We start from the raw sequence: 24,003 nt of genomic DNA on the forward strand, positions 1-24,003 counted from the left end.
ATTTGTCTTTTGTAGGTGGAATATAAATAACAACACCTGGGTCGTAACCGAGGCGCTAAAACCTTTAACAGTGAACTTGGACTTCCAAAGAAACAATAAAACTGTCTTCAAGGCGTCAAGCTTTGCTGGCTATGTGGGCATGTTAACAGGATTCAAACCAGTAAGGAATCTCCCGTTACATAGCATTACAGGTAGCTCTGCATCCTGCTTTTACTCTCTGTGAAGGGTGGAATCTAAGGAAATGAGGACCTAAAAAGAATACGGAGCCCCTGTTCACCCCCTTGCACTTCTTATCACCTTCGCAGGAGAGCGCTCACATGGTAGAGAGAAGTAGAAAGGAAATGAAGTTTCCTGAACCCATTCTGGGGGCAAATTATGTGGCTGGATGTCGGGGCTGGGGAATGGCCACCTGGAATCCGGTCCTCGGTCTGCCACTCAGGCACGTTAGCCATGAATTCTCTGCACTGCAGATTCTTTGTTAGCAAAGGGAGGCCGATAACATTGCATCTACTTACCTCACACAGTAGGGGTGAAAGTGCTTTGAACTTCTAAAACAGCTCTGTTCATAGCAGGTGATATTATCATGGTTTTGATTAATTGTTGCATTCCCCACGACCCAGTCCAGGTCTCGACAGACCGTGTAGAGTACGGCGAGAGGGCCTTGCACAGGATGGTCTCGGTTTCTGACTTCACGCCTTTCTTTTTCTCAGGGACTGTTTAGTCTTACACTCAATGAGCGTTTCAGTACAAATGGCGGTTATATGGGTGAGTAGACATTTGTTAAATGAAATGGAAATTTCATAGGTGTTTTGAGAGGAGAGCTGGCTCTGCCTCGTGGTTCATAGTCTCAGCTATTCCAGGTCTTGTGACCCTGTGTGTGTTTGCTCCCTGCCAGGTGTCATAGAGTGGATTCTGGGGAAGAAAGATGCCATGTGGATAGGCTTTATCACTAGATCAGTCCTGGAAAATAGCACAAGGTAATCTGCTTGCTTTATCATCAAATTTAGTATTTATTTTCTTCTACTTTAAAATTATTTTTATTGATGTAATTGATGTATAACATTAATTTAAGGTATACAAAAGGTTTTGATATTTGTATATATTGCAAAATGATCACAATAATTCTAATTAACATCCATCACCACATACTGTTACAAAATTATTTTTCCTTGTGAGAACTTCTAAGATTTACTTTTAGCAATTTTCAAATACACACTACAGTAACTATGATAACCACGTTATACATTACATCCCCAGGACTTATTTTATAACTCAACGTTTTTACCTTTCAACCTCCTTCACTCATTTCCCCAACCCAATGCCCAGCCTTGACTGCCTCTGGCAACCTCTAATCTGTTCTCTGTATCTATGAGTTTGGTTTTTTGTTTGTTTTTAGATTCCACATATGTGAGGTCATAGGGTATTTGTCTTTCACCTTTGGACTTACTTCACTTAGCTTAAGCCCTCAAGGTCCATTCATGTTGTGGGGGGCAGGATTTCCTTTTTTATGGCTGAATAATATTCCATTGTGTGTATATATTCTATGCACACCACATTTTCTTTATCCATTTCTCCAACAGTGGACACTTAGTTTGTTTCCATGGCTTGGCTGTTGTGAACAATGCTGCAGTGAACACCGGGTGCACATATCTTTTTGAATCAGTGTTTTCGTTTTCCCTCAGCGAAATGCTTCCAGAGGTGGAATTTCTAGACCACATGGGAGTTCTGTTTTTAGTTTTTTGAGGATCCTTCATACTGGTTTCCATAGTGGTTGCACCAATTTACGTTCCTCCCAACAGTGCACAAGGGTTTGCTTTTTTCCACATCCTCACCATCACTTGTTATTCCTTGTCTTTTTGATAAAAGCCATTCTAACAGGTGTGAGGTGATATCTCATTGTACTTTGGATTGCATTTCCCTGATTTGTGATGTTAAGCACCTTTTCATGTATGTGATAGCCACCTGTATGTCTTCTTTGGCAAAATGGCTAGTCAGAAGCTCTGCTCATTTTTTAATGGGTTTGGGGGTTTTTTTGCTGTTGAGTTGCATGACTTCTTTATATATTATGGATAGTAACCCCTTATGAGATACATGATTTGCAAATCTTTTCTCCTGTTTAGGTTTTCTTTTCATTTTGTTGACAGTTTTCTTTGCTGTGCAGAAGCTTTTTAGTTTGATGTAGTCCCACATATTTATTTTTGCTTTTGTTGCCTTTGATTTTGGTGTCAAATCCAAAAAAGTCCTAGTCAAGACCAATGCCAAAGAGCTTACCACTTTTCTTCTTCTAAGAATTTTATGGTTTTAGATCTTACATTCGAGTCTTTAATTCATTTTGAGTTGATTTTTGTGTTTGGTGTAAGATAGTGGTCCACTATTTTTGTTTTGCATGTGGCTTTGCATCCAGTTTCCCCAGCATCATTTATTGAAGAGACTATCCTTTCCCATTGGGTATTCTTGGCTCTCTTGTAAATTAATTGACTGTATGTGTATGGGTCTATTTTGCAGCTTTCTATTCTGTTCCATTGACTTATGTGTCTGTTATGCCAATACCATACTGTTTGGATTACTATAGCTTTATAATATAGTTTGAAATCAGAAAATATAATCCCTACAGCTTTGTTCTCCTTTCTCATGATTGAATTTGTTAGTCAGGGTTTTGTTTTGTTTTGGGCTCCATATAAATTTTAGGATTTTGTTTTCTGTGAAAAATGCCATTGGAATTTTGACAGGGATTGCATTGAACCTGTAGATCGCTTTAGTAGTATGGGCATCTTAACAATATTAATTTCTCAATCCATGAGCATGGAATATCTTTCCATTTATTTGTCTTCCATTTCTTTCATCAATGTCTTATATATTTCAGTGTGCAGGAATTTCACCTCCTGGGTTAAATATTTTCCTTGGCATTGTGTTTTTTGACGGTTTTTCTTTTGTTCATTTCTTTCTCGTAGTTCATTATTAGTGCATAGTTAGTGATTTTTGTTGATTTTATCCTGCAGCTTTACTGAATCTATTAGTTCTGTTTGTGTGTGTGTGAAGTCTTCCAATTTTCTATATATAATATCATGTCATCTGTAAATAGCAAGTTTTGCTTCTTCCTTTCTGATTTGGATGCCTTTTGTTTTTCTTGCATAATTGCTGTCCAGTACTGTAAAAACGATACTGAGTACAAATGGCAACAATGGGCATCTGTCTTGTTCCTAATCTCCGAAGCCTTCAGCTTTGCACCTTTGAACGTTAGCTGTCATATATGGCCGTTATTGTGTTGAGGCACATCCCTTCTGTACCATATTGTGCAGTTTTTAATCATTAACGTAGGTTGAAAATTGCCAAATGCTTTCTCTGCATCTGTTGAGATGATCATATGGTTTTTACCCTTCATTTTGCCAGCATGGTGTATTACACTGACTTGTGGTTGTTGAACAGTCCCTGCATCCCTGGAATAAATCCCACTTGACCATGGTGTAGAATCCTTTTAGTGTGTTGTAGTTTAAATTACTTATATTGAAATATACAAATTTTTCCGGGTTACCTTCCCTTGAAGAATTACTTCAGAGTTTCTGAGGTGAACCTCATATGGAATTCTTCATTTACGTGTGTGGTGTGTGTGTTTACAGGAAGGAAATGAGTTGTTTAAAAAATGTGAGGGATAATGCCACTATGACAAGAAAAAATAACCCATACATAAAATAAAAATTGTACAGTAAACTGTTCATTTAAATAATACCTGTTAACCCAGAAGTTATATTCTGTGCAAAAATCTTATAATAGCAAAACTGCCTATAGCCAGCACTACATCAAAATGACCTAGAATTGACAATTCTATTTTTAATGCTCTCCAGGGAATGAGAATAGTAATCTTTTTTTGAAAATCCACTCCATTTATTAATAGCCCCCATTGTCAAGGCTTACTCTTTACTCCCTCCGTCCTATCTATGGTAATTAATACTGTGCCCCTTTGTTCTGTTGTGGAGTGAAAGGCATACACTATAAGGGCGGGAGAAGATCCCTTGAGGCTGTTTTGTCCCTCGGACTGGAGGGGAGGTTTCGGATCTCTGTTCTGCCACATCGGAGTGGGAGCTGTTCCTTCCCGAGGCATTGCTAACCACCTTTTAAAGAACATGTTCCTCAAAGATTTGTTTTCACTTAGTATCCGTAGTTAAAAATTTTCAATGCCGTGACAACTAAAAATTTGTTTTTTAAAAAATATTTTTATGTAGTTATGAAGAAGCCAGGAATATATTGATCAAAACGAAGATACTGGCCCCAGCGTACTTCATCCTGGGAGGCAACAAGACTGGAGAGGGCTGTGTGATCACACGGGACAGGAAAAAATGTCTGGACGTGCACGAGTAAGTGCCTGCGTCACAGAACAGGAACCACGGCACGGGATGACGTAGGTACAGGTGTGGCGCCCGAGGCCTGAGAGGAGTCTCTCTTTCTATCTAGACTCGACCCTGAGCAGGGCAGATGGTATGTGGTGGAAACTAATTATGACCGTTGGAAAAATCCCTTCTTCCTTGATGATCGCAGAACAGCTGCAAAGATGTGTTTAAACCACACAACGCAAGACGTAAGTAACACAAGAAATGGTGACATTTAAGATTACATTAGCTCTGGCATTTTTCTTTGGCTTCTATAGAATTATAAACCTCATCCGATCCAGTATCAAGGGAAAGTCCCCACTGAGTTTTTGTTTTGTTTTTAAAGAGGAAAATTTTGCTCTACTTACCTTTATTATTCTAATTCTGTACACACGGGGTGAAGGTGAATGACAAACAGGCAAGAATTAAAGGGGGAGGAAGAGTCAGAAAGAAAATGTGACACATTAGAACCATTACTTCTGCTTCTGACAGTGACCCCAAGGGAAATTCATTTAGGGAGTTGGGGGGAGGTTGATGGATGAACATCTTGGTTTCCCATGACCCATCTGTGTGAATAAGGCTGTTGACATCTGCATTTGACGTGAACAAACTATTCTTGTGTTTTAGAACATCTCTTTACCAACCATGTATGATATCTTGTCGACAAAACCTGTCCTCAACAAGGTATTTAAACTGTTTATTGATAGATTGATTAGAGAGAGAGAAGGGAACGGAGAGAGGGAGGGAGGGAGACAGACGGAGACATCAATGTGTTGTTCTAATTCTGTGTGCACTCAATGGTTGATTCTTGTTTGTGCCCTGACCGGGGACCCAACCTGCAACGTTGGCATATTGGGACGATGCTCTACCCAACTGAGCTCTTGGCCAGGGCTGAAAAATATATGCATGTATTTGCTTTTAGGGAAAGAATTTTGTCTTGTGTTTTATCTCCCCGTTATTCTGGGAGAAATCAGAGCTAGAATCCTGTCATGTTCAGCTTAAGGCTGATTTTTAAAAAATGTGTTTGTGTGACTAAAATGGTAAACTGCTGGGATGTGCCAGAAACTTACACTGTGGCTTGGATACCCAAGTTGGTCAGGGCATTGTTCCAAACTTCACTTACATGGCACTGAATTGAGTGTAGCATTTTAGTCTTCGCTTCTTCCCGTCAGAGATCTTACGCTGTACACTACACACACCTAGAACTTAACCCCCCCCCAAAATACGAAGTCTGTTTTTAAGACAGAGCTTTGTATCTTGGTGGATTAGGGTTTCTCTTTATTGTATCTTTTATCTTTACCTCACAGTACAGCTAAAAAAAATGCACCAAGTTTCCTAAGCATCCAACTTGCTAATAGTGCCCCCCTTGTGTACACACCATGATTTTCCCCTTGGTTCTCTTCTTTGGTCCTTTCCCCTAACCCTCCTTGGCATCAGCATGCCTCCTCCACCTCTGCCAGAACAGATTCCTCCTGCTGGCCGCATTCAGATCAGAGCCTGGCTCCTGAAAGAAGCCTTCCTTAAGCCCGCTGACCCTGCCGTACTTCTTGCTTTGGCCATGTCCCACTCGTGGGAGCTCACGGTGGTTATTTACAGATGCCGTGTGCCTTGTAACCTGCGTGCCTGCATAGCGTCCCCACTGTACATGCTTTAAGGATGGGGACAGCCAAAGCTGAGCTGTGCTCACTCCACACGCCGTTAAGCTTTGCATGACTACGAATCCTACGTGGAAGGCTCCGTCAGTCCCACAGCCCTGGAGCTGCAGCAGTGTGCTGCTCTGGAGTAAGACCTTATGAAGAACTGAGATTCTCTCCCAAGCCTACCTACATGTTCAACCTGGGCCAACAGTCTATTGAAATCAACTTTTTATCATTAACTTATCAGTTACTTGGATCTTTATATAACATTCATTTTATGTTTTATAATGTAAGATTACATTATTATTTAATACTAGGTAACTTCATAAAGCAGGTCCACAAGAAATGTTAATATGAATCAGGACATCCTAGAATTGAAAACACCCTTAAAGTAAAACTAACTGTTGTTTCAGCTGACTGTGTTCACAACCTTGATGGACGTCACCAAAGGTCAATTGGAAACTTACCTGCGGGACTGCCCAGACCCCTGTATAGGTTGGTGAGCACACGGCTGACCTACAGAATGTGCTGTGACAAGGTGGGAGCTCTCGCGTGGCCGGCCTGTGCAGCCGCCCGACCTCTGACCAACAACTGAGACTCGGGGCAGGGCCTCTCTAAGGCATGAGCTTGTCCGTCTTGGTAGGTTTACACTTAGCAGGCTACATGTGCAGAAACAGTTGATTGTTCTCATGTAAGTGAAGCACAATCGCTTGGAACTTGCTGAGTGGCATTTCATTTTGACATTTAGGGATGGGGATGGAGATGGGCAAACTACTGTGGGACTCACTTCCATGGAATAAAGCAAAGCCTCCGTGGGCATGGAATTCTGTACATGTGTAATGGTTACAGTAAACAGTCCACCTTGTTTTTCACTTTTATCTACGTATTTGTAAACTTTTCTGTGCAACTTTGATGTTTGTGACAGCAACGTCATTTCACCAGCTCTGACAGGAAGCAGACGAGATGTTCAACTGCATTATTTCTTAATGGGCAATGCCTGGGCCTCTGACTCTGAGCAGAAGAACTTCTGGGGGTCGTGAAGCAGTCGGCATGCAGGGCCCCGTTTGACACACACAGTGGAGTGTTTCCTTTTCCAGAAGCACCCTACCTCCCAGAAACCCCAGTAAGTTAGCTTCTAAATCCGAGCACCAGGTTCCGTGAGTTCACAGTGAACAGGTCAGGCTTGTGCAGAATGGGAAGTGAACCCATTGTTTGAAACTTTCCCACGTATCATCCACTTACTAGTTTCTCTTCTGATCAGTATGTATTTTTTACAACTTAAGTTCAGTTACTAAAAATGTTTTTCAGAAATCAATGTATTTATGGAAAATGCTAACAGAACTTGTTGACTTATCTAACTTTCACAATGAACTGTGAAAGGCATGCCAGCTGGGCATGGCTGTATCCACTTCATTTCCGTATCAGCTGTGTGCACAACATCGAATAAAGTCCCTGGAAGCAATGTCAGCGGTCTTGCGCACTGGCTTGCGTGTATGCCTGTGTGTTGTTTGAGGGTGGGGGTTATCATGGAAAAATCAAAGCTCAACATGCCCGAGTTAAATTACAAGAGTTATGTAAGTGGGTTATTCAGCATACAACTAAACGGCTACAATTTTCATGACTAATCCTTACCAATTCTTAACCCACTGTTAGCGGCCCATGTGCAGGTGTTCAAAGGCAGCTTTTCCTCCGACTGAGAGATCAACAGGTTAAACCTCGAGGAATTTCAATGTTTAACTCTGAACAGAACATGCATATATTGTCATAGGAATGTCTTGAATCTCACCTAGGATTTCAAGGTTGGAAGACTACGTTAAACAGCATTTAAGGTTAGGGATGGGGCTGTCTTGGGTTTTAAAGCCTAGAGCAGTGCTTTTCAACCTTCTTCATCTTATGGCACACCTCATCTAATTACTAAAATTCTCCAGCACACCAAAAACTATTTTTTACCAAATCTGACAAAAAATAAATACAATTTTGATTGATTTAAAATATAACAGTAATTACCTACCCTTTTTGCTCCAAAGTGACTTTTAAAGATCAGGTGCCTATACTTGTATATAAGTATTTCTGGTACAAAAAACTAACCAATCAGATAAAACCTTATTATGCACCGTGACCAATAAGATGCAACTGTGTTATGAGACTTATATATTTATGGTTCAAGACAGGCATTCATACCAGATGGCTATTGTGTTGGCTGTTGTAATTTTTAAATTTGACAATCCAAGGGACAAGAGAAGTACATACTAATTAATACCTTATTAAAGTCAGGTATTGCACATTTCAACAATTCTGGTACACGGGTTGAAAATCACTGGCCTAGAGGCAACAGGAAGAAAAATGTTACTCTACGAATAGCACCCTTCTCCTATGCTATGCGGTATGGATTGAGGAACATGCCCCAGAAGGACCTCTACTGAAAAGTCACAAGGCCACATTTTTTTAGGCTGTGCCCCCAGCCAGGGGAATGGCCAGAGCCTTGCAAATCATGGGGTGATTGACCAATGTTGAGGTCACACTGATCCTTGTAATTTAATCCTAATCCAATTTTGTCATGAAATAGAGACTATTGATTTTCAGCACTTTCTTGTTTAGTGATTTCAATAAACACTGATAATTATTTGTACAATTGCTTACTCACTGATTTTCGTTTTTAAGTTTTTATAATTCTCCCTTTGAAAGATACAGCTAATTACCATTTGATAAAATGTAAATACTAAAAGCATCCTGGGATCCAGGCCAACTCTTTCCATTTTGCAGATAGGAAAATGAGGAACAGAGGGGGTTAAATAGCATCACTATGTGTTTTTTTTTAATCCTCACCTGAGGATATGTTTTCCTGATTTGAGGGAGGGAGGGAAGGAAGGAAGGAGGGGGAGAGAGAGAGAAAGAAACATCCATGAGAGAAACACTGATCAGTTGCTTCCTGTACACGCCCCAACAGGGGGTCAAACCTGCAACCTAGGCACGTGCCCTAACCGGAAATCAAACCTGCCACCTCCTTAGTGTACGGAATGACATTCAACCAGCTGAGCCTCTGGCCAGGGCAGCGCCAGTGTGTCCTGTGCATCACGTATCTGACTGTGGCAGTGATGCTCTCTGTGCTTCACTACAATACTGCCCAAGTAGTATCTGTGAAAGAACTGGAAGCTGAAGAACAGAAGGGCTCTGATGTATTAAAATGAATGCTAATATTTATACCAAAAAAGCTGAAGTCCACAGTGTTGTATAAGCTGAGCTTCTGAATCCTGACAATCCAGTAGAAGGTATAGAAATTTTCTAGGTGAAAGTCTAAGATGACCACTGACACTACATTAGAAAACATTTACATTCTGAAATATGCCTTATTTTTCTAGCTATTAGCAGAAATTTTACTCAAATACAACAGAATTCAATGGTGGACCACAGAAAAGGGTTATTAGAAATTAACCTGCTGAACACCTATATAATCTAAATCGGACAACTGGCGGTAGTAGAATATGAAGACAAGGAGGAAAGGACAAGGGGCAATCAAATGTTATACAGCCCGCAGTGAAATAGAACGATAGAATCCAGAAAGCTAGCTGAAATACTAATTTTGTAGCTTAATTAAACTCCATTACTCTATCTATGTCAAACATTTGGGGGGTACGTGGGGATAGTTAAGAGAATGAAAAAGGAGAGAAAATGAAATAGACGATAACTAGAACAGCAAAAGTGAAACTGTGAAAACTCCACATCTAAGATCCACTGTGATGAGGGTTCTTGAGACTTTGCCTCCTTAGGTAAAAAGGGGACAATAACAAAAAGAATATAGATCCAGGACATGTTAGAAAAGAATGTTTGTGAAGCAAAACATACAGAAGCAAGTATTCTAGCACGGATACATATGGGATGCATAGGGACACATGTGCAGCACTCACCATCAAAGCATCTACACGAACACTCTTTCGCTGGACAGACTAGCCCATGCTCCCCTTCTAGGAAAATACTGAACACCCAGCAGGTGAAGCAGCAATGTCTGTGTCTGCAGCGTCACTGAGAGAGAGGTTTCACCCAGACACGGAATACCGCTACGGTGAACTGGTACAGCGCGTTCCATTTTCAAAGTCTTTTCGTGATGTCATCTGATCACCACATGGCCTTAAGTGGGCTGCTATACTCTGGGAGATACAGTTCATTAAAGGTGAGGAGTTCTTGCAGTATGGCAACATTTATAACTATCATTTATTTTATCACATGTGATTTGATAGACCTAAATATCAGGGATAACTAACCACATGTAGAAAAAGTCTTAATGACAGAATATTACGTAAGAGAGAACTCTGTGGTACTGAAATTTTATGTTGGGGTCAGTTCTCAAAATAACCAAGTCAACAGCTTTCTCTCAACTGCTGGCCCAAAGCTTTCGTTATGGATATTTGAGACTGGACAGATGAAATGAGCTGGTAAGATGATTAAAACTCTTTTTATAAACGAATCACAGTCATTTGTAAGCAAAGGATTCCCCTCTGTGCCTTAGGGGAAAATGAGCCCACCGGAAGCACCGAAGTGAGCAAAGAGCCAGCCACGTAAAGACAGGGAAGGCTGAAGTAATGGTTAAGAGCTGTGCAGCAAGAACAACAGGAAATGCTGGCTCTTCCAGGCAAGGTGCCTGGTAATCACATTTGCATGGTGAAATAAATGAAATCCAGAGCCAATCATTTCTTTGACAGATGAAGATATGACCTGCTTATATCAAAGAAAAGTTTAGCAATAAGCCAGAAACACGCCAGTCTAATTTTGAGTAAATACGAGACTGTTCTCCACATAGTATATAAGGTAGATACAACCAAGAAATAGTAGAGCAAGCCTGCACTGTGAGAAAAACTGTCTCGAGTTTAATAAATCTCTCCAGATAGTTGATGTGTCATTATTTTTCATGTCTTGATTTCTTTTTTATAGCTAAAGTAGTCAAATAAGCCACAATTCTGGCATAAATTCTAAAGCGTAAATGAGTATGGTAGTTTAAATGAAAATGCAATGCAGGGTCATATGCAGGATATACATTTATTAGCAGTGAAAAAGCATTTACCCAAAGTGAAATGTTACAAAATACAAAGAGTACCTGGCACAGTCTGGTGAGCTCACTATTTCAAGCATTATTTCAACCCGTGCAGGGTTCTCTCACTCCTTTTGACCTTTTCTACTTCCCATTTCTAACCAAATTTTTAATTTATAAATTAAAACAAACAGGAGTATTTAATGCCTAACCCTTTAGCAATAGCTTCTAGGGAAAAACATGAAATGAGTTATTTGTTCTCAAGCTCTGTATTTGAAAACTAAGTTACCTACTAAAATAGAAAACACCAGACTAGATTACAGCAGGTATAACATAAGTCAAATGAGCAAGTCTGATAAGGTTCGTAGGCACTACAACAACATCTAAGGTGTAAGTTCAAATCTTCCACCATGTCGACCTTTAATATGCATGCAGAGAGAGAGAGTCATTATATGTGAGGCTTGGCTTGAGTACCGAAATGAAGTTTTCCCCTCGTCCTGAACAATCTAGAAAACAAATACAGAATTGAAGTATACACATAATGTAACTTACTGTTTCAATTTCCCTGATGTCAGGCCAGTTGGATAAGAATTCCTGATTCTGGAATGAGAGTTTTCTGAATACGCTTTGTTAAAGCTGGAGATATACATCCCATATACTTTAAATTAAGTAGCAATACAGTAAATGTCCGCAGAGGAAAATGCTCATTTAATACTTCCTGATTGGACACTGCAGTTTTATACTGAGTATCAGGCTGGTAAGAATTTAGAAGGAATACCAACCAAACTCTTTTCAGTCAATTTTTAACAAACTTAAAAGATCCCTGGGATAAATAACTGGTAACTGGTTATGTGAAGCCTTGCGGGGTAGATGGCTAGAGATGGCTAGTCTGGGATCTAAAGGTAACTCTCCTGTAAAAGCTGGCTGCCTTAGTGATGAAGGAGTCACCCAGATTTTTGTTGCTCAGTACTTCACCTCTCTCACTACACACAGAAGCAACTGCTGTACTTCGGCTGTAAGCTACCATCCCAGTAAGTTTATCCAAAGGCACAGAACCTTAGCATCCTGGTAACACAAATTTAGTTCGGTTAGTCCCTATTTGAAAGAGCTCAGTTTTTCATTTAAAACTAATCACAATGTTACTTGTCTGCAGAAATACTCTCTCATTTTATAAAACCTATTTCTTTTATTTTTAGATGGAGGCAACATAGATAGGAACTGAAATTCTGGAAAAAATCTAATCAGTACTACGACCTGTGTTCTAAACTTATTACCCAATTTGAACAGAGTAGTTCCATTGTGCATTAACCTCACAGATATACCGGAAACCTTTACAGCCTGCCCTATTCTTAGGAGTAGGAATAAGACATGCAGGTATCTAAAAGTACATCAGACCGACAGCAGTAACGCTGGCATCACTTGGAAGCCCGGCATGATGGCTAGACTTTATAACAAAAAAGGGGGAAACTGGGACAACTGTAATAGGATAAACAAGAAAATCTTTAGAAAAAAATAGTGTACGTCTCTAACTCTTGACCACTGCTCTTCTTTGAACAGCCTAATTATATAGAACAGTGACTTGCAGTATAGAATTTAACATAATTTCCAAAAAAGATACTTTACAGGTAAGTCCAAACTTTATTTAAAACTACATTTTAAATTCAACATTACCAAACACCACAATGGGGGGGGGGGGTGGAGAAAGAAAAAGAAAAAAAAGTCCCACAGTGTATCAAGGCTTGAATCTGTCCCGAATTTAGTTTCTTATGTTTTAAACTGCCATGGGCAGAAATTCGCACACTTATCAAAAATGCAGTGTCAAACTAATTTACATTTTTATACAGATCAAAACAGATGTTTATTTAGAACCATTTCCATATATGCATTGACTATATAAAGAGATAGATGAGCCTCTGAAGATTTCATGTGCTTTGTGCTCCCACTGTTTCTGAAAAACAGAATAATGAATGTCTTATAAATTACTTACTGAATTAAGATATTACTACAACTTAAATATTTTTGTCTTCCATTAATTAAAGCATTCACTTTTAATACAAAGTTATTACAAGGAAATACTAACTCAGTTTGCCACAACTGCTTCCCGGTAACACACAGTAACAGCTGTAAGAGCCGTGACACGTGAGGGCCTCTGTTTTAGATGGCAGACTGACCAGATACTTCCTGTGTCCCTTCATCTCTCCCAAAACAAAACCAAGTAAAGCAAACAAAAAACCCACTAGGAAAAAAAAGAAAACCATAAAACTGAGCAAATCCAGGCCAACAAAAGAAGGGCGGTTCTGAGTGAGGAGTGCAGAGGAGACCCCAGCGGCCCGGATGCTGCGAGCAGCACGGGAGGCACAGAGGGTGGGGGAGGCTGCAGCGCGGGCGCACAGCAGATGGTGCCACTGAGACCCTAACACGCAGAATCGGGCTGAAGACTGGGAAGTTCACCAAAGGTCTGATATTTGGTCTGCCTTCTCTTCACCTCATTTCCAGGACAAAATATCTTACATGACTTTAATCAGCGGGTGAATTGACAATAACAAAAAATCTTTTGACCTTGATGCAAGAAATGCTCTCCTCTGAGTGGCCCGGGGCTATGCTATCAGACCCACAACAAAGGAAATCTGGGACTATCACTTGGCTCTGTGCTGAATCGTATTTACATAGAACCACCTTCAGAAAAACAGACAAGATTTAACTACTATATTAACAAAAACAAAATGTGTGTTTCTTTTCATAATCTTAATAATGTAGGAATGCAAAGAAAACTGAACAGAGAAGGCAAAATAGGAGGGAAGGAGCAGCAAAGGTACAAGAGTATGTATTGAAAACAGAGGCAACAGAGAAAACCAAAAATAATATGAACGCTGAAATGAAAGGAAGGTCTAAATACTCACTTTTCATTTAGAAGATGAAAACTACTATCTGAAATTTTTAAATTAAGAAAACAACATTTTAAGAGCTTGATTTTGAGATCGAGGGTCTCCTCCAAAAGAACTAAAAAACAACCATGAAAGGAAATGGGGTCTTGCCAATTACCATGAACTCTCTTGCACCTTCCGTTCTTAAACCATGTGCATATACTACTTTGCTAAAACTAAAGATTTCTAAAATAGAAATTACCTGATAATACCATTTTATAAATTAGGAAACTGAACTAAAAATTTTACAGAATTATGTTTCCTTCCCAATATATGGCTTAAACCTTCCAGGTACTAGTAGTGCCTTAATAACAACAACAAAAATGATGGTATAAGAATGAGTAATTTTTCAATATGATATTGTTAAAACTGATAATTCATACCAGGTTCTTTCAGTGTCTGAGAATTCCCAGCTAATTCTTCAGTCTGCATTTCACATAATATTTCAGCAGATAAATGGTTTTTCTGTTCCTCTTGTACCATTTTCTTCCTTAGATCTGCCTTTAGAATGATGAAAAAAACAAAATCATTTTCATCTTAACAATATTTACTATATAAAGGTAAGTTTAATTAAAGAGAGCCAAATACCTCTGAATATATTGTCAGTTTAAGTGGTAAATCTTCAACTTTCACAAAGTCTTCTTCGTCAGATTTCTGACTTATATTACCAGATTCTGCTTCCTGCAAGATAAACAAATTATATGTCACGAAGGCAATGCTAGATTTAAACCAGTCACCCATGCCAGAGACACAAGTGGACTCTTCTAAGTACACACCAGTAACTCTATCATATTTAGCGCCCTAATACAGTGAAGCTCTATGCGAAAACAGCAATTGAGAGGGCACCGAAAGGGCACACACTTGCTGGTATGGGACGCACTGTGTGCTCTCTTCTCTCATCTCATAAAACAAAGGGCCAGTTTACACAAGTTACAGCAAGAAAAAGTAGCTATGCTTAGGGCTAAAATAATTAGAAGAACAGCTCTTGTTTCTTGATGTGTTTACAGAAAACATGAGGGCTATATCCAGCAGAACCGGAGTAAACATTCAGACTTTCAATGTCGACTCTGCGGAGGGTTGAACAGAGACGAGGTATGAGTTTAGTACTCATTTTTGCGATCACCTCATATTGTATTTTTCTGAAGCTTGAATTCTTTTATTCTCTTAGTTCTGCATTCTGATTTTTAATAGTATCATCATCCTACCATTACCCAAGTGTAAACTGTAGGTTTTTCTTGAAATATTTCTTACCCATCTCTCTCTCTCTCTCTCATTTAGCTCCTATTTTCTATTTATGTGATCATGGGGCCTCCTGACATTGCCTCCTTGACCACACATTCTATATAGTCACCCGATTCACCTTCACACACCCTGAACACAGACATTCACTTTCTTATGCTAAAACGTTCGGTAGTGTCCTGGCTGAAATTCAAATTCAAGACCCTCTATACTCCAACTTCAAGTTATTTCATTGCAGTGCTTCCATTCAGCAACTCTACATACTCATCAAATGATAGTAAGAATAAATCTAACAGGTAACTTCGTAAGAATTTTAAGTGCATAATTTTACTGATAGTGAAGCAAATAAAACAGAGTTAAGAATTATTCTTTTTACTAATGTTTTTGAAACATTATAAGCCCCCTTTCTGAGAAATTATAAAATCATATTTGTAAATATATCTTTAGGTAGAAAACTGATGTTAATTAAAAAATGTGTGAAACACATTCTTTAGACCTAAGAAAGAGTACATTGTTATAAATCTCTTCATTTCTGCTAAGACAAAGTATATAAAACACACACAATCCAAGGACCCAAAAAATAACCTGCTTGCTATAAAATTAAATTGATACAAAGGTCCAGACTTGGTAGCATACTTTCTAGCATTTTTTATGTCATTCAGTATATAGTGATACTTTATTGTTGTCAAGACTTACGAAGCATCTTAAGTACCACATTGAGAAAGCATGTATAAGGGAGTAATGATGATTCAAGTATCATTATCCTTCAGGTATGAATTTGAAATGAAATCTCTCCAGGCCGCCACCTAAAACTCTGTTGGAGGACGGTGAAGCTGGTGTCAAAGCTAAGGATGAGTGCTTGGCAAGGCTGCTCTTGACTGCTTGCATCTGCAAAGCGGATCCAAGCCGCTGGCGACAACAGCCAGAACCCGCGGGGGTTGAGAAGGGAATAGATAACCAACCACAAGCTTCAGTTGAATGCAACTATAACTTTTGCAGAAGACACATGTATCAGTTAGACAGCCTGGGAATGGAACAATCTGTGCCCGCCACGTCTCCCTAAGTTTGCAAAACATCCTTGAGCTCTATCTAACCAACCCCTATAAAATAAACAGACTATGTTCAGGGTCATTGTCTCTCCATCAGAGGACAAATGTCCCACCTGGCCCTGCTTTTCTTTAAACTGCCTGTGTTGTGTCTTTCTTAATCTCCTATCACCCCCACTCAAGGACCTCTACTCCGCACTGGTCATGGCAAAACTCATCACTTTGGTTCTCAAAATTATAAAAAGAATAGCTTTTAGGTTTTGGATAGTCACCTTCATTTCCCATTACCCTTCTGCTCAAGTTTAAAATAAGTTTGAATGAGAGATAAAAATAATTTGACAGTTTCTAAACCTAAACACAAAGCAAAGTTGTTATGTACATGCTGAAATTATTACCCTGAAAATAAATACGCACAAAAATGGCACACAGCAATATTCAGAAAGGTGATCATACATACATAGTCATTTACTAGCACTGGGGAGTCAGTGTCCGAACTTCCAGCCAGGGAGCTCTCAGGAGTTTCCTGAGCAGACTTCATTTCTTTGACTCTGGGCACCAGGGTTTCAGTCTCCGTTAAAGGTAAGGGCAAAGTGCTGGGCTGTTTAGATGGATCGGCAGTCGTAGGCAAGTCCTTCTGGACAGTGCTATTTAGAGGTCGCTCATTTTCCAAGATGTTGAGGTAACATGGTTTCACAGGAGCGCTGTTCTGGTCATCTGTCATTGAAGGAAAGTCTTAACGTTAGTATAATGCAACAGCTGTTAACATTTTATTACACCAACTAAGGGCGATATTAAATCAGCGTATACAGGCTATGTAACACGCCCCCCAAAAAGCAACTATAAATTTTCCTTATCAATAGTTTCCAAATTTAATTAATCAAATTCATATAGGGAAGTTTTAAAAATTAAACCCCTAAAATTCACCAATGAAGCAGGATTTTGAGGAATAAAAATAGGTATTTTAAAAAATAACCCACGTTTCTATCTAAAGATGTCTACGCCTTACAGAATTTTTTGTGTTTAAGTATGTCAACTTTTCTGTAACAACTCTTTGCAGAAAACAAAGCCCTGTGTCTTCTACAATGTTTTTAGGGGGAGAAAGGGGACATACATTTGGTCAAAAATACCTTCAAACTTACGTTAGCTAAGAATTTAATTTTTAAAAATTTTTAAGCACATAAAAGGGACTTTAGATAATGTTAAAATTGAACAACCTATTTAGATTTCTTACCTTTACTAGCAGTGTTACTAGCAGTGGTTTCTTGTTCTGATGGGACATTTTTACTTTCTGCTGATTTTTCAAACTCCTGTTGTAGAACCTAGAAGGAAAAAGAAATGTCTCAATAGCGAGGCCTAATATATATGGTCACTAGACAGGAGGAGGTTACTAGTATGTGGATTTTGTCCAGCCTGAGACCTTTATATAAATGAGTTAAACTATCTTCTAAAAGTGTTTCAAGGAGGCTGTGACTGTGATTACAATTTCAGGATGGCTAAGTAAAAGGGTTTCCTTGTCTTAAAGAATTTCAAAATAATACACGGAACTGGTATATTACAGATTCCACTACGTTTTATTATTTTTTCAGATCAAACTCTACCTTACATAAAACTTACATCTGTTTGTATGTAGATGCTAAGAGTATGGAAGAGGAACTGACCAGGATGGGCAAAAGACGAACAAAGCTGCGTGCCTTCAGCAGCAAGAGAGAACCGCTAAGACTCACCTCCCAACTGGAAGTGCCAGATTTTAGGAAGGAATATTGTGGTGGGGTGGGAGTCGGTGATGCAAAGCGGGTGGTGGTGAACATTTGAAGCTCTTTAAGGAAAATGTGGACACCTAGGTTCCCTCCTCCAATCTGAACAGAAAACAGGAGATTACATTTTGGAGAAATTATACTAGTTAAGTCTCAGGCCTGGGGGCCTGAGGGTAGAGGTGGGGTGAGGAAAGCAGGAGTGAGGACAGGGTCAAGTGTCACACTGGAAACAGAGGGATTCAGTACAAGCCTGTAAAAGGAATGGTGAGACCCTCAGCCCCATCCCCACATCTAGCTGCAGAACACTAGCAGCCAAGGAGGCGTACCTCTTCCCAGGCAGGAGGTGGCTGGGGGTACACCTCTTTGGAGAAACTAATACACCCCAGAGAAAAGACTAATAGGTACCGACATTTCAAAAAGCTGTGTACCCAACTGCCCTACAGTGAAGCCCAAAAGAAACCCAAGTGGGTTTTTAGTATATCATTCTCTAAAATAAGCACCAAAGGTATGGCAGACATTTGAAAAATGTTTCTAGATGGTAGGAGAAGCAACAGGGTGCTGTAAAAAAGTAACAATCATAACATAAAAGGAAAAGAAAATGAGAAGCTCAACCCATGGAGTTAATAATATCTGATAACACTAATTCCAGACAGAAAGAAAAGAGAAAATGGTGGGAAATAAAGAATAAAAGAAAATTCATCCAACTGAAGGACATGATACAAATTAAAAAGACCCACTAAGTACCCAGATAGTGAGTTAAAAAATGCCTGCAACAATGTAGTGTATCATTTATAAAACTGTAGACCTCCAGGAGGGGGAGAAGCTCTGGAATGGGAAAGAAAAAGACACAGCAAAGGATTGGAACTAAGAAAGGCATTCACTGGCCTGCTCAACAGTATTGGAAACTAGAAGACAAACAATGCCTTCAAAAATCTGAGAGAAAATAATTTTCAACATGGAAAAGTTAACATTTTCTTAGACATATAGAATCTCAAAATATTTATCTTTTACTCACTCATTCTTAGACACTTATTAGAAGATATGTTCCACCAAAATGAGGTAATAAATCAAGAAAGAGAAAGATAAAGTTTGGATTTCGAAACAGCAGTCTTTTATGAATGACAAAGGGGGTTCCCAAGCTAGTGGTGGCGTTTGTCTGACCTGAGAGATCTTCATGCACAGGAATTTTAAGTATCTTCTAACAGTGTTTCAAGAAGGAGGCTATGGTTGCAATTTCCAGACAGCTAAGAAGTGTTTCCTTTCCTCTTAACCTCAAAATAGAGGTTAACCTCAAAACAGAGAACTGGAATATTATGGATTTCACTATTTTGTATTATTTTTCGCAGGTCTAAGAGCCAAACCTAGGATGGATCAGGAAAGGGGAATGCTCCAGAAAGGACAAAATTGACAACTTGGTTTCTGTAGAAAATTCTACTGAGATTTATACATCTAGTGGAGGGCACAGCAAAGACTTGGGTATGTGTTCAAAGACAACTAAGCACATAAGAACATCGAGACAATTAGTAAACTCAGGTGAAAAAGATGCATGAGACTAAGCAATAAACAGTGTGTGTGTAGTTCAGCAGTCAGTAATATTTACATAGTTTGGCTATATCTAAATATTTGGTTATATATAGAATTAACCAAAAGACATAATTAAATGAGGAGTTGTAAGTGACTTAAAAATCTTTACCTACTGTATTAATAGAAAGTTGACAATGTCTAGTACACAAATGAATATATAAATACACACACAGATGCGTATTATTCAGAAATACAGAGGTAAATAGCAGAAAAAACATACAAGTGTTGCTTCTGAGGCAGGATGAGGCAGAGGTAGTAAAGGGAATAATTTTATTTTGTTACATACTATTTCCATGATGGCTAGAAAAAATATAAATTGGAAATCCAGACCTTCTAAAGTAATCTTATAAATTTTAGGACTTGTTACAAAAATTTAAAAAATTAAAAAAATTTAAAAAAATAAAATACAGTGCTTTTTTTCTTTTTAATTTTATTTATTTTAGACAGAGGGGAAGGGAGAGAGGAGAGAGGGAAACATCAATATGTGGTTGCCTCTAGCACGTCCCTTGTTGGGGACCTGGCCTGCAACTTAGGCATGTGCCCTGACTGGGAATTGAATTGGCGACCGTTTGGTTCACAGGCCAGAGCTCTATCCACCGAGCCACACCAGCCAGGGCAGAAAACAGAATGCTTTAAACATTGCTGAATACAAAAACAGTGTTTCAGATTTCAATAAGGATATTTAAAAAATGTGTAGCCATGAACATGCGAATGGGGAAGCTGTAAATTTCAACATCTTTAGAAAGGATCTGCTTTCGGGAGTACAAAACAGGACAGGCGGGAGGTGTGTCGTCGACACTGGAGTACCTGATCGTCGTGTTCGTTTTCTTCTGTAGTCTCAGTGTTAGCCTGAAGTGAGGTCTGAACATCTACAGGTCCCTCCTCAAATTCTTCTATTTCTTCATCTTCATTCTCATCTTCTCCACTTCCATAATTAGTCAATGCTTGGGTTTCAGCTTTGGACAAATCTACATTGATTAACACCATCTTTAAGTAAATTTTCAGTACTTAATAGCTACAATTTACTGCATTTCTGTATTGTGCAAGTGCTTCACATATATGACATCGGAAATCTTCAAAACAGTAAGTACTAGAAAAAACTGTGGTGCAGAAAGGACAAGTAATTCAGTTAGGATCACAATGCAGTCCAAATTCAGAGATGGGGGACACCTAATTCCATAGTCGTTACACCCACCAAGCTGTTTCAATGACAGACCTACAAAAAATAAGTATATGAACCTAGCACGAAGCCTTGAAACTTACTAATAGACACTGGGCATTCTTCACTTTCTTCATCTTCCTCTTGATCGGAAATATCAGATCTCACGTTTTTGGGACCGTCACCATCATACTCTTCAGGTGTTTGAGTCTGCTTAACTGTTTCAGTCTCATCCTTGTCCTTGCCACAAAAAAATATGAGCAATTAATTTTTTTTTCAATTTGTTGCACTAGCAAAGTGAAACTTGTTAGTACTTTTATACTGCTCTACTTCAAGTGTAGATTTTTTGAGTTCTCACAAAATTATATCATTAAATATTAAAACTAAGTGAATGTTTTGCTTTGACACAAATACCAAGGGAGACAGTACATTTTAAAAAGGTATATAGTAAGTCTATCATAAAAATAATAGTCATTATCTAATAAAAAACAATCATTTTAGACAGTTCAGTTTTGTAAAAGAAAATAAAGGGTTGTCAGAAGACAGAACACTTGATAATATACTTTGCTCGCAAACATTAAGGTAAAAGCTGTTGAAGTCATTTAATATGTTGTTTAGAAAGCATTCTCTTGGGGGCACAAATTGGCTAGTACATACTTTGTCCTCCTCGTCAATTTCTGCGGCAGGTGAGCCATGATCTCCTTCAAGAATCCTTCTAGCCTACAAGCAAGTCAATTAAACAAAATTTAGGGTAACTCTTCAGCAGTACATTTAGGTATTCAGTAAACTTGCATAAATGCTGCATTTTGACCATCATCCAAAGATGCACCTTAGAAATGTAAATAACTCTTTTATTCAAATCTTTTAAAGTAACAAAACCAAAGCAACACTCCCTCCTGCCATCTCCTTGGATACCTAAGAGTACTCAAATGTACGAAGTCCAAAACAAAAGTCTGGATCCCTTCCTTCCATATGCTATCCTCCTTCAGTCTTCCTAGTCTCAGTAAATGGCCCTTCATTCAACCCAAATGCGCAAGTCAGAAAAGCCTCTGTGTTTCTTTTATTATCCACATTTAAACCATCAGGATGCCTTGGCTGACTCAATCACCTGCTGCACCTTCAGCACTAAGACACGCCATTTCTTACCTGGACTGTTGCGACACCCTTACAACTGGCCTCTCTGCTTCTTTCTCTACTCTCCTACAACTCCTATTCAACATGGTATCCACACAAAAACTTCAAATCGTACGTGAGATAATGTCACTCCTCTATTTCAAACTTGCCCATGGATTTCCATCATGCTTAGAATAGAAGGTCCTTATCGCAGTCTCTCAGTCCCCATAATTTGGCTCTATATGCCTCTGCAAATTCGTATCCTAAACTCTTTAACTCAGTTAATGTGTTCCTGCCTCCCCGGCTTTCTCTGTTCTCCAAACTAACTGCTCAGTCCTGCCTTGGAGTCTTCGCACTTCCATTTGTTACTCCTGGAAAGCTCTTCCCCTTCATCGCCATTATAAACTCCTTGTCTTTCATGCCTTTGCTCATATTTCACCCCCCTAAAGAGCCTTGAGATTGCCCACCTAAAGTAGTCCTTCTGATTATTTTTTATATTATCCTGTTTTATTGTTCTCTCAAGCTCTAATCAATGGCTGAAACTTCTTTACGTCTAGAATAAAAACATTACAAAAAGTGTGAAACAGATGGCTTGCCTTTATCTGCTTTAGACTTAAGGAAGAAGGGTTATCTCTTTCTGCTTTTGGTCCTGGCCTGTTTTCCCTTTCACGATTAAAAGTCAAGAAAAGGGTGCAGGTTTAGGGAAAAAGACCCCTCGTACAGCTCAAGCCCAGGGGAAAAAACCCATCCAACTTCACACGTGACCCAGACTAATTCAACAGGGTATACGAAGCCAGAGGCGTGTTCGACCCAAGTCATGACCAATACACACACACACACACACACACTGTTGGCTGGAGAGACACACACGCCCAGGGAATCTACTGGGACAGGCATGGACTGAGGCAGGTAGATTCCTGTCACCTCTTCTCTGCAAACCTGAGTAAGTGACGATACTGGGACCAGGGTATCTGACAATGTACAGTTAGCATCATTTCCTGTCTGCATTCATGACCTGTAGTCACTGATGTTACCACTGAGATTCTGTATGGGGCCAGTGTATGTACTGATTTAGAATCTGATTAAGTGGTATCACTTTAAAACTACTTTTCTGAGGTCACGATTTTAGTTATTAATAATAATCAAGAACTGCATTTATATGCTAAATTACTTCTAAAATTAAAATGAATGTAATTTACCTCTTTGGCATAAGACTGTATCACTCCAGCTGCTTCTATTTTCCTTTTGCATCTCTGTTTAACAGTTATGCTATTATTATCCAAGTCTTGCATGAGCTTAAAGAACGCCAGCTCATTAAACAACACTTCCGATATCTCTACAAGAAGATCCTCTCCACAGTCTTTCAGTTTCCTGCCAGCAAATTTTGCCAGTGAATCCTATTCAAAATAACCAAATTGCTTTAAGATTATAGTAAACATCAATTGTGGACAAACAATACAAATTTGAATTATAATACTCATCTAATGAAAAAAAACACTTTATTACTTTTTAGTATTAAACTTTTAGAATTCCATTGTGTAAATGTACCACAGTTTTTTGATCCACTCATTTGCTGATGGGCACTTAGGTTGCTTCCAGTACTTGGCTATTGTAAATTGTGCTGCTATGAACATTGGGGTGCACAGGTTCTTTTGGATTGGTATTTCAGAGTTCTTAGGGTATAATCCCAGCAGCGGAATTGCTGGGTCAAAGGGCAGTTCCATTTTTAGTTTTCTGAGGAAATCCCATACTGTTTTCCACAGTGGCTGCACCAGTTTGCATTCCCACCAACAGTGCACTATGGTTCCCTTTTCTCCGCATCCTCTCCAACATTTGTTTGTTGATATGTTTATGATGGCCACTCTGACCTGTGTGAGGTGGTACCTAATTGTGGTTTTAATTTGCATCTCTCTGATGGCTAGTGAGGCTGAGCATCTTTTCATATGTCTCTGGGCCCTCTGTATGTTTTCCTTGGAGAAGTGTCTGTTCAGGTCCTTTGCCCATTTTTTAATTGGGTTGTTTGTCTTCCTGGAGTCGTGTGAGTTCTTTATATATTTTGGAGATCAGGCCCTTGTCTGAGGTATCACTGGCAAATATGTTTTCCCATACTGTTTGATGGAACTGGAGAGCATTATGCTAAGTGAAATAAGCCAGGCGGGG

General features: G+C 39.1%; 2 protein-coding genes across 25 annotated transcripts in view; one reads left to right on the top strand and one right to left on the bottom strand.

The window, feature by feature from the left end:
* The window catches only part of ASAH1 (N-acylsphingosine amidohydrolase 1), a 35,860-nt gene extending 27,935 nt beyond the window's left edge, over nt 1-7,925 (top strand). Inside the window, 7 exon segments of the mRNA XM_024562641.4 lie at nt 16-160; nt 711-765; nt 896-977; nt 4,221-4,352; nt 4,450-4,573; nt 4,992-5,048; nt 6,415-7,925. Of these exon segments, the coding sequence (XP_024418409.3) occupies nt 16-160; nt 711-765; nt 896-977; nt 4,221-4,352; nt 4,450-4,573; nt 4,992-5,048; nt 6,415-6,504 (685 nt within the window). The 3' untranslated portion in view covers nt 6,505-7,925.
* Nucleotides 7,926-10,959: 3,034 nt separating this feature from the next.
* The window catches only part of PCM1 (pericentriolar material 1), an 86,667-nt gene continuing 73,623 nt past the window's right edge, over nt 10,960-24,003 (bottom strand). For 17 of the 24 annotated variants that reach the window (XM_045197256.3, XM_045197251.3, XM_045197248.2 and 14 more), the window contains 9 exons: nt 23,043-23,240; nt 21,388-21,450; nt 20,835-20,970; nt 20,379-20,539; nt 17,465-17,552; nt 16,691-16,947; nt 14,537-14,629; nt 14,332-14,449; nt 10,960-11,530 (listed from right to left, as the gene is read on the bottom strand). In XM_045197256.3, the coding sequence (XP_045053191.2) occupies nt 11,445-11,530; nt 14,332-14,449; nt 14,537-14,629; nt 16,691-16,947; nt 17,465-17,552; nt 20,379-20,539; nt 20,835-20,970; nt 21,388-21,450; nt 23,043-23,240 (1,200 nt within the window). In that variant the 3' untranslated portion in view covers nt 10,960-11,444. Of the gene's footprint in view, nt 12,973-14,331; nt 14,450-14,536; nt 14,630-16,690; nt 16,948-17,464; nt 17,553-20,378; nt 20,540-20,834; nt 20,971-21,387; nt 21,451-23,042; nt 23,241-24,003 lie in introns of all 24 variants that reach the window. The other 7 variants (XM_045197264.2, XM_045197261.2, XM_045197266.2 and 4 more) reach the window with 1 other exon arrangement.

The sequence above is a fragment of the Desmodus rotundus genome, chromosome 13 (assembly GCF_022682495.2).
Source record: "Desmodus rotundus isolate HL8 chromosome 13, HLdesRot8A.1, whole genome shotgun sequence".
Taxonomy (NCBI): Eukaryota; Metazoa; Chordata; class Mammalia; order Chiroptera; family Phyllostomidae; genus Desmodus; species Desmodus rotundus.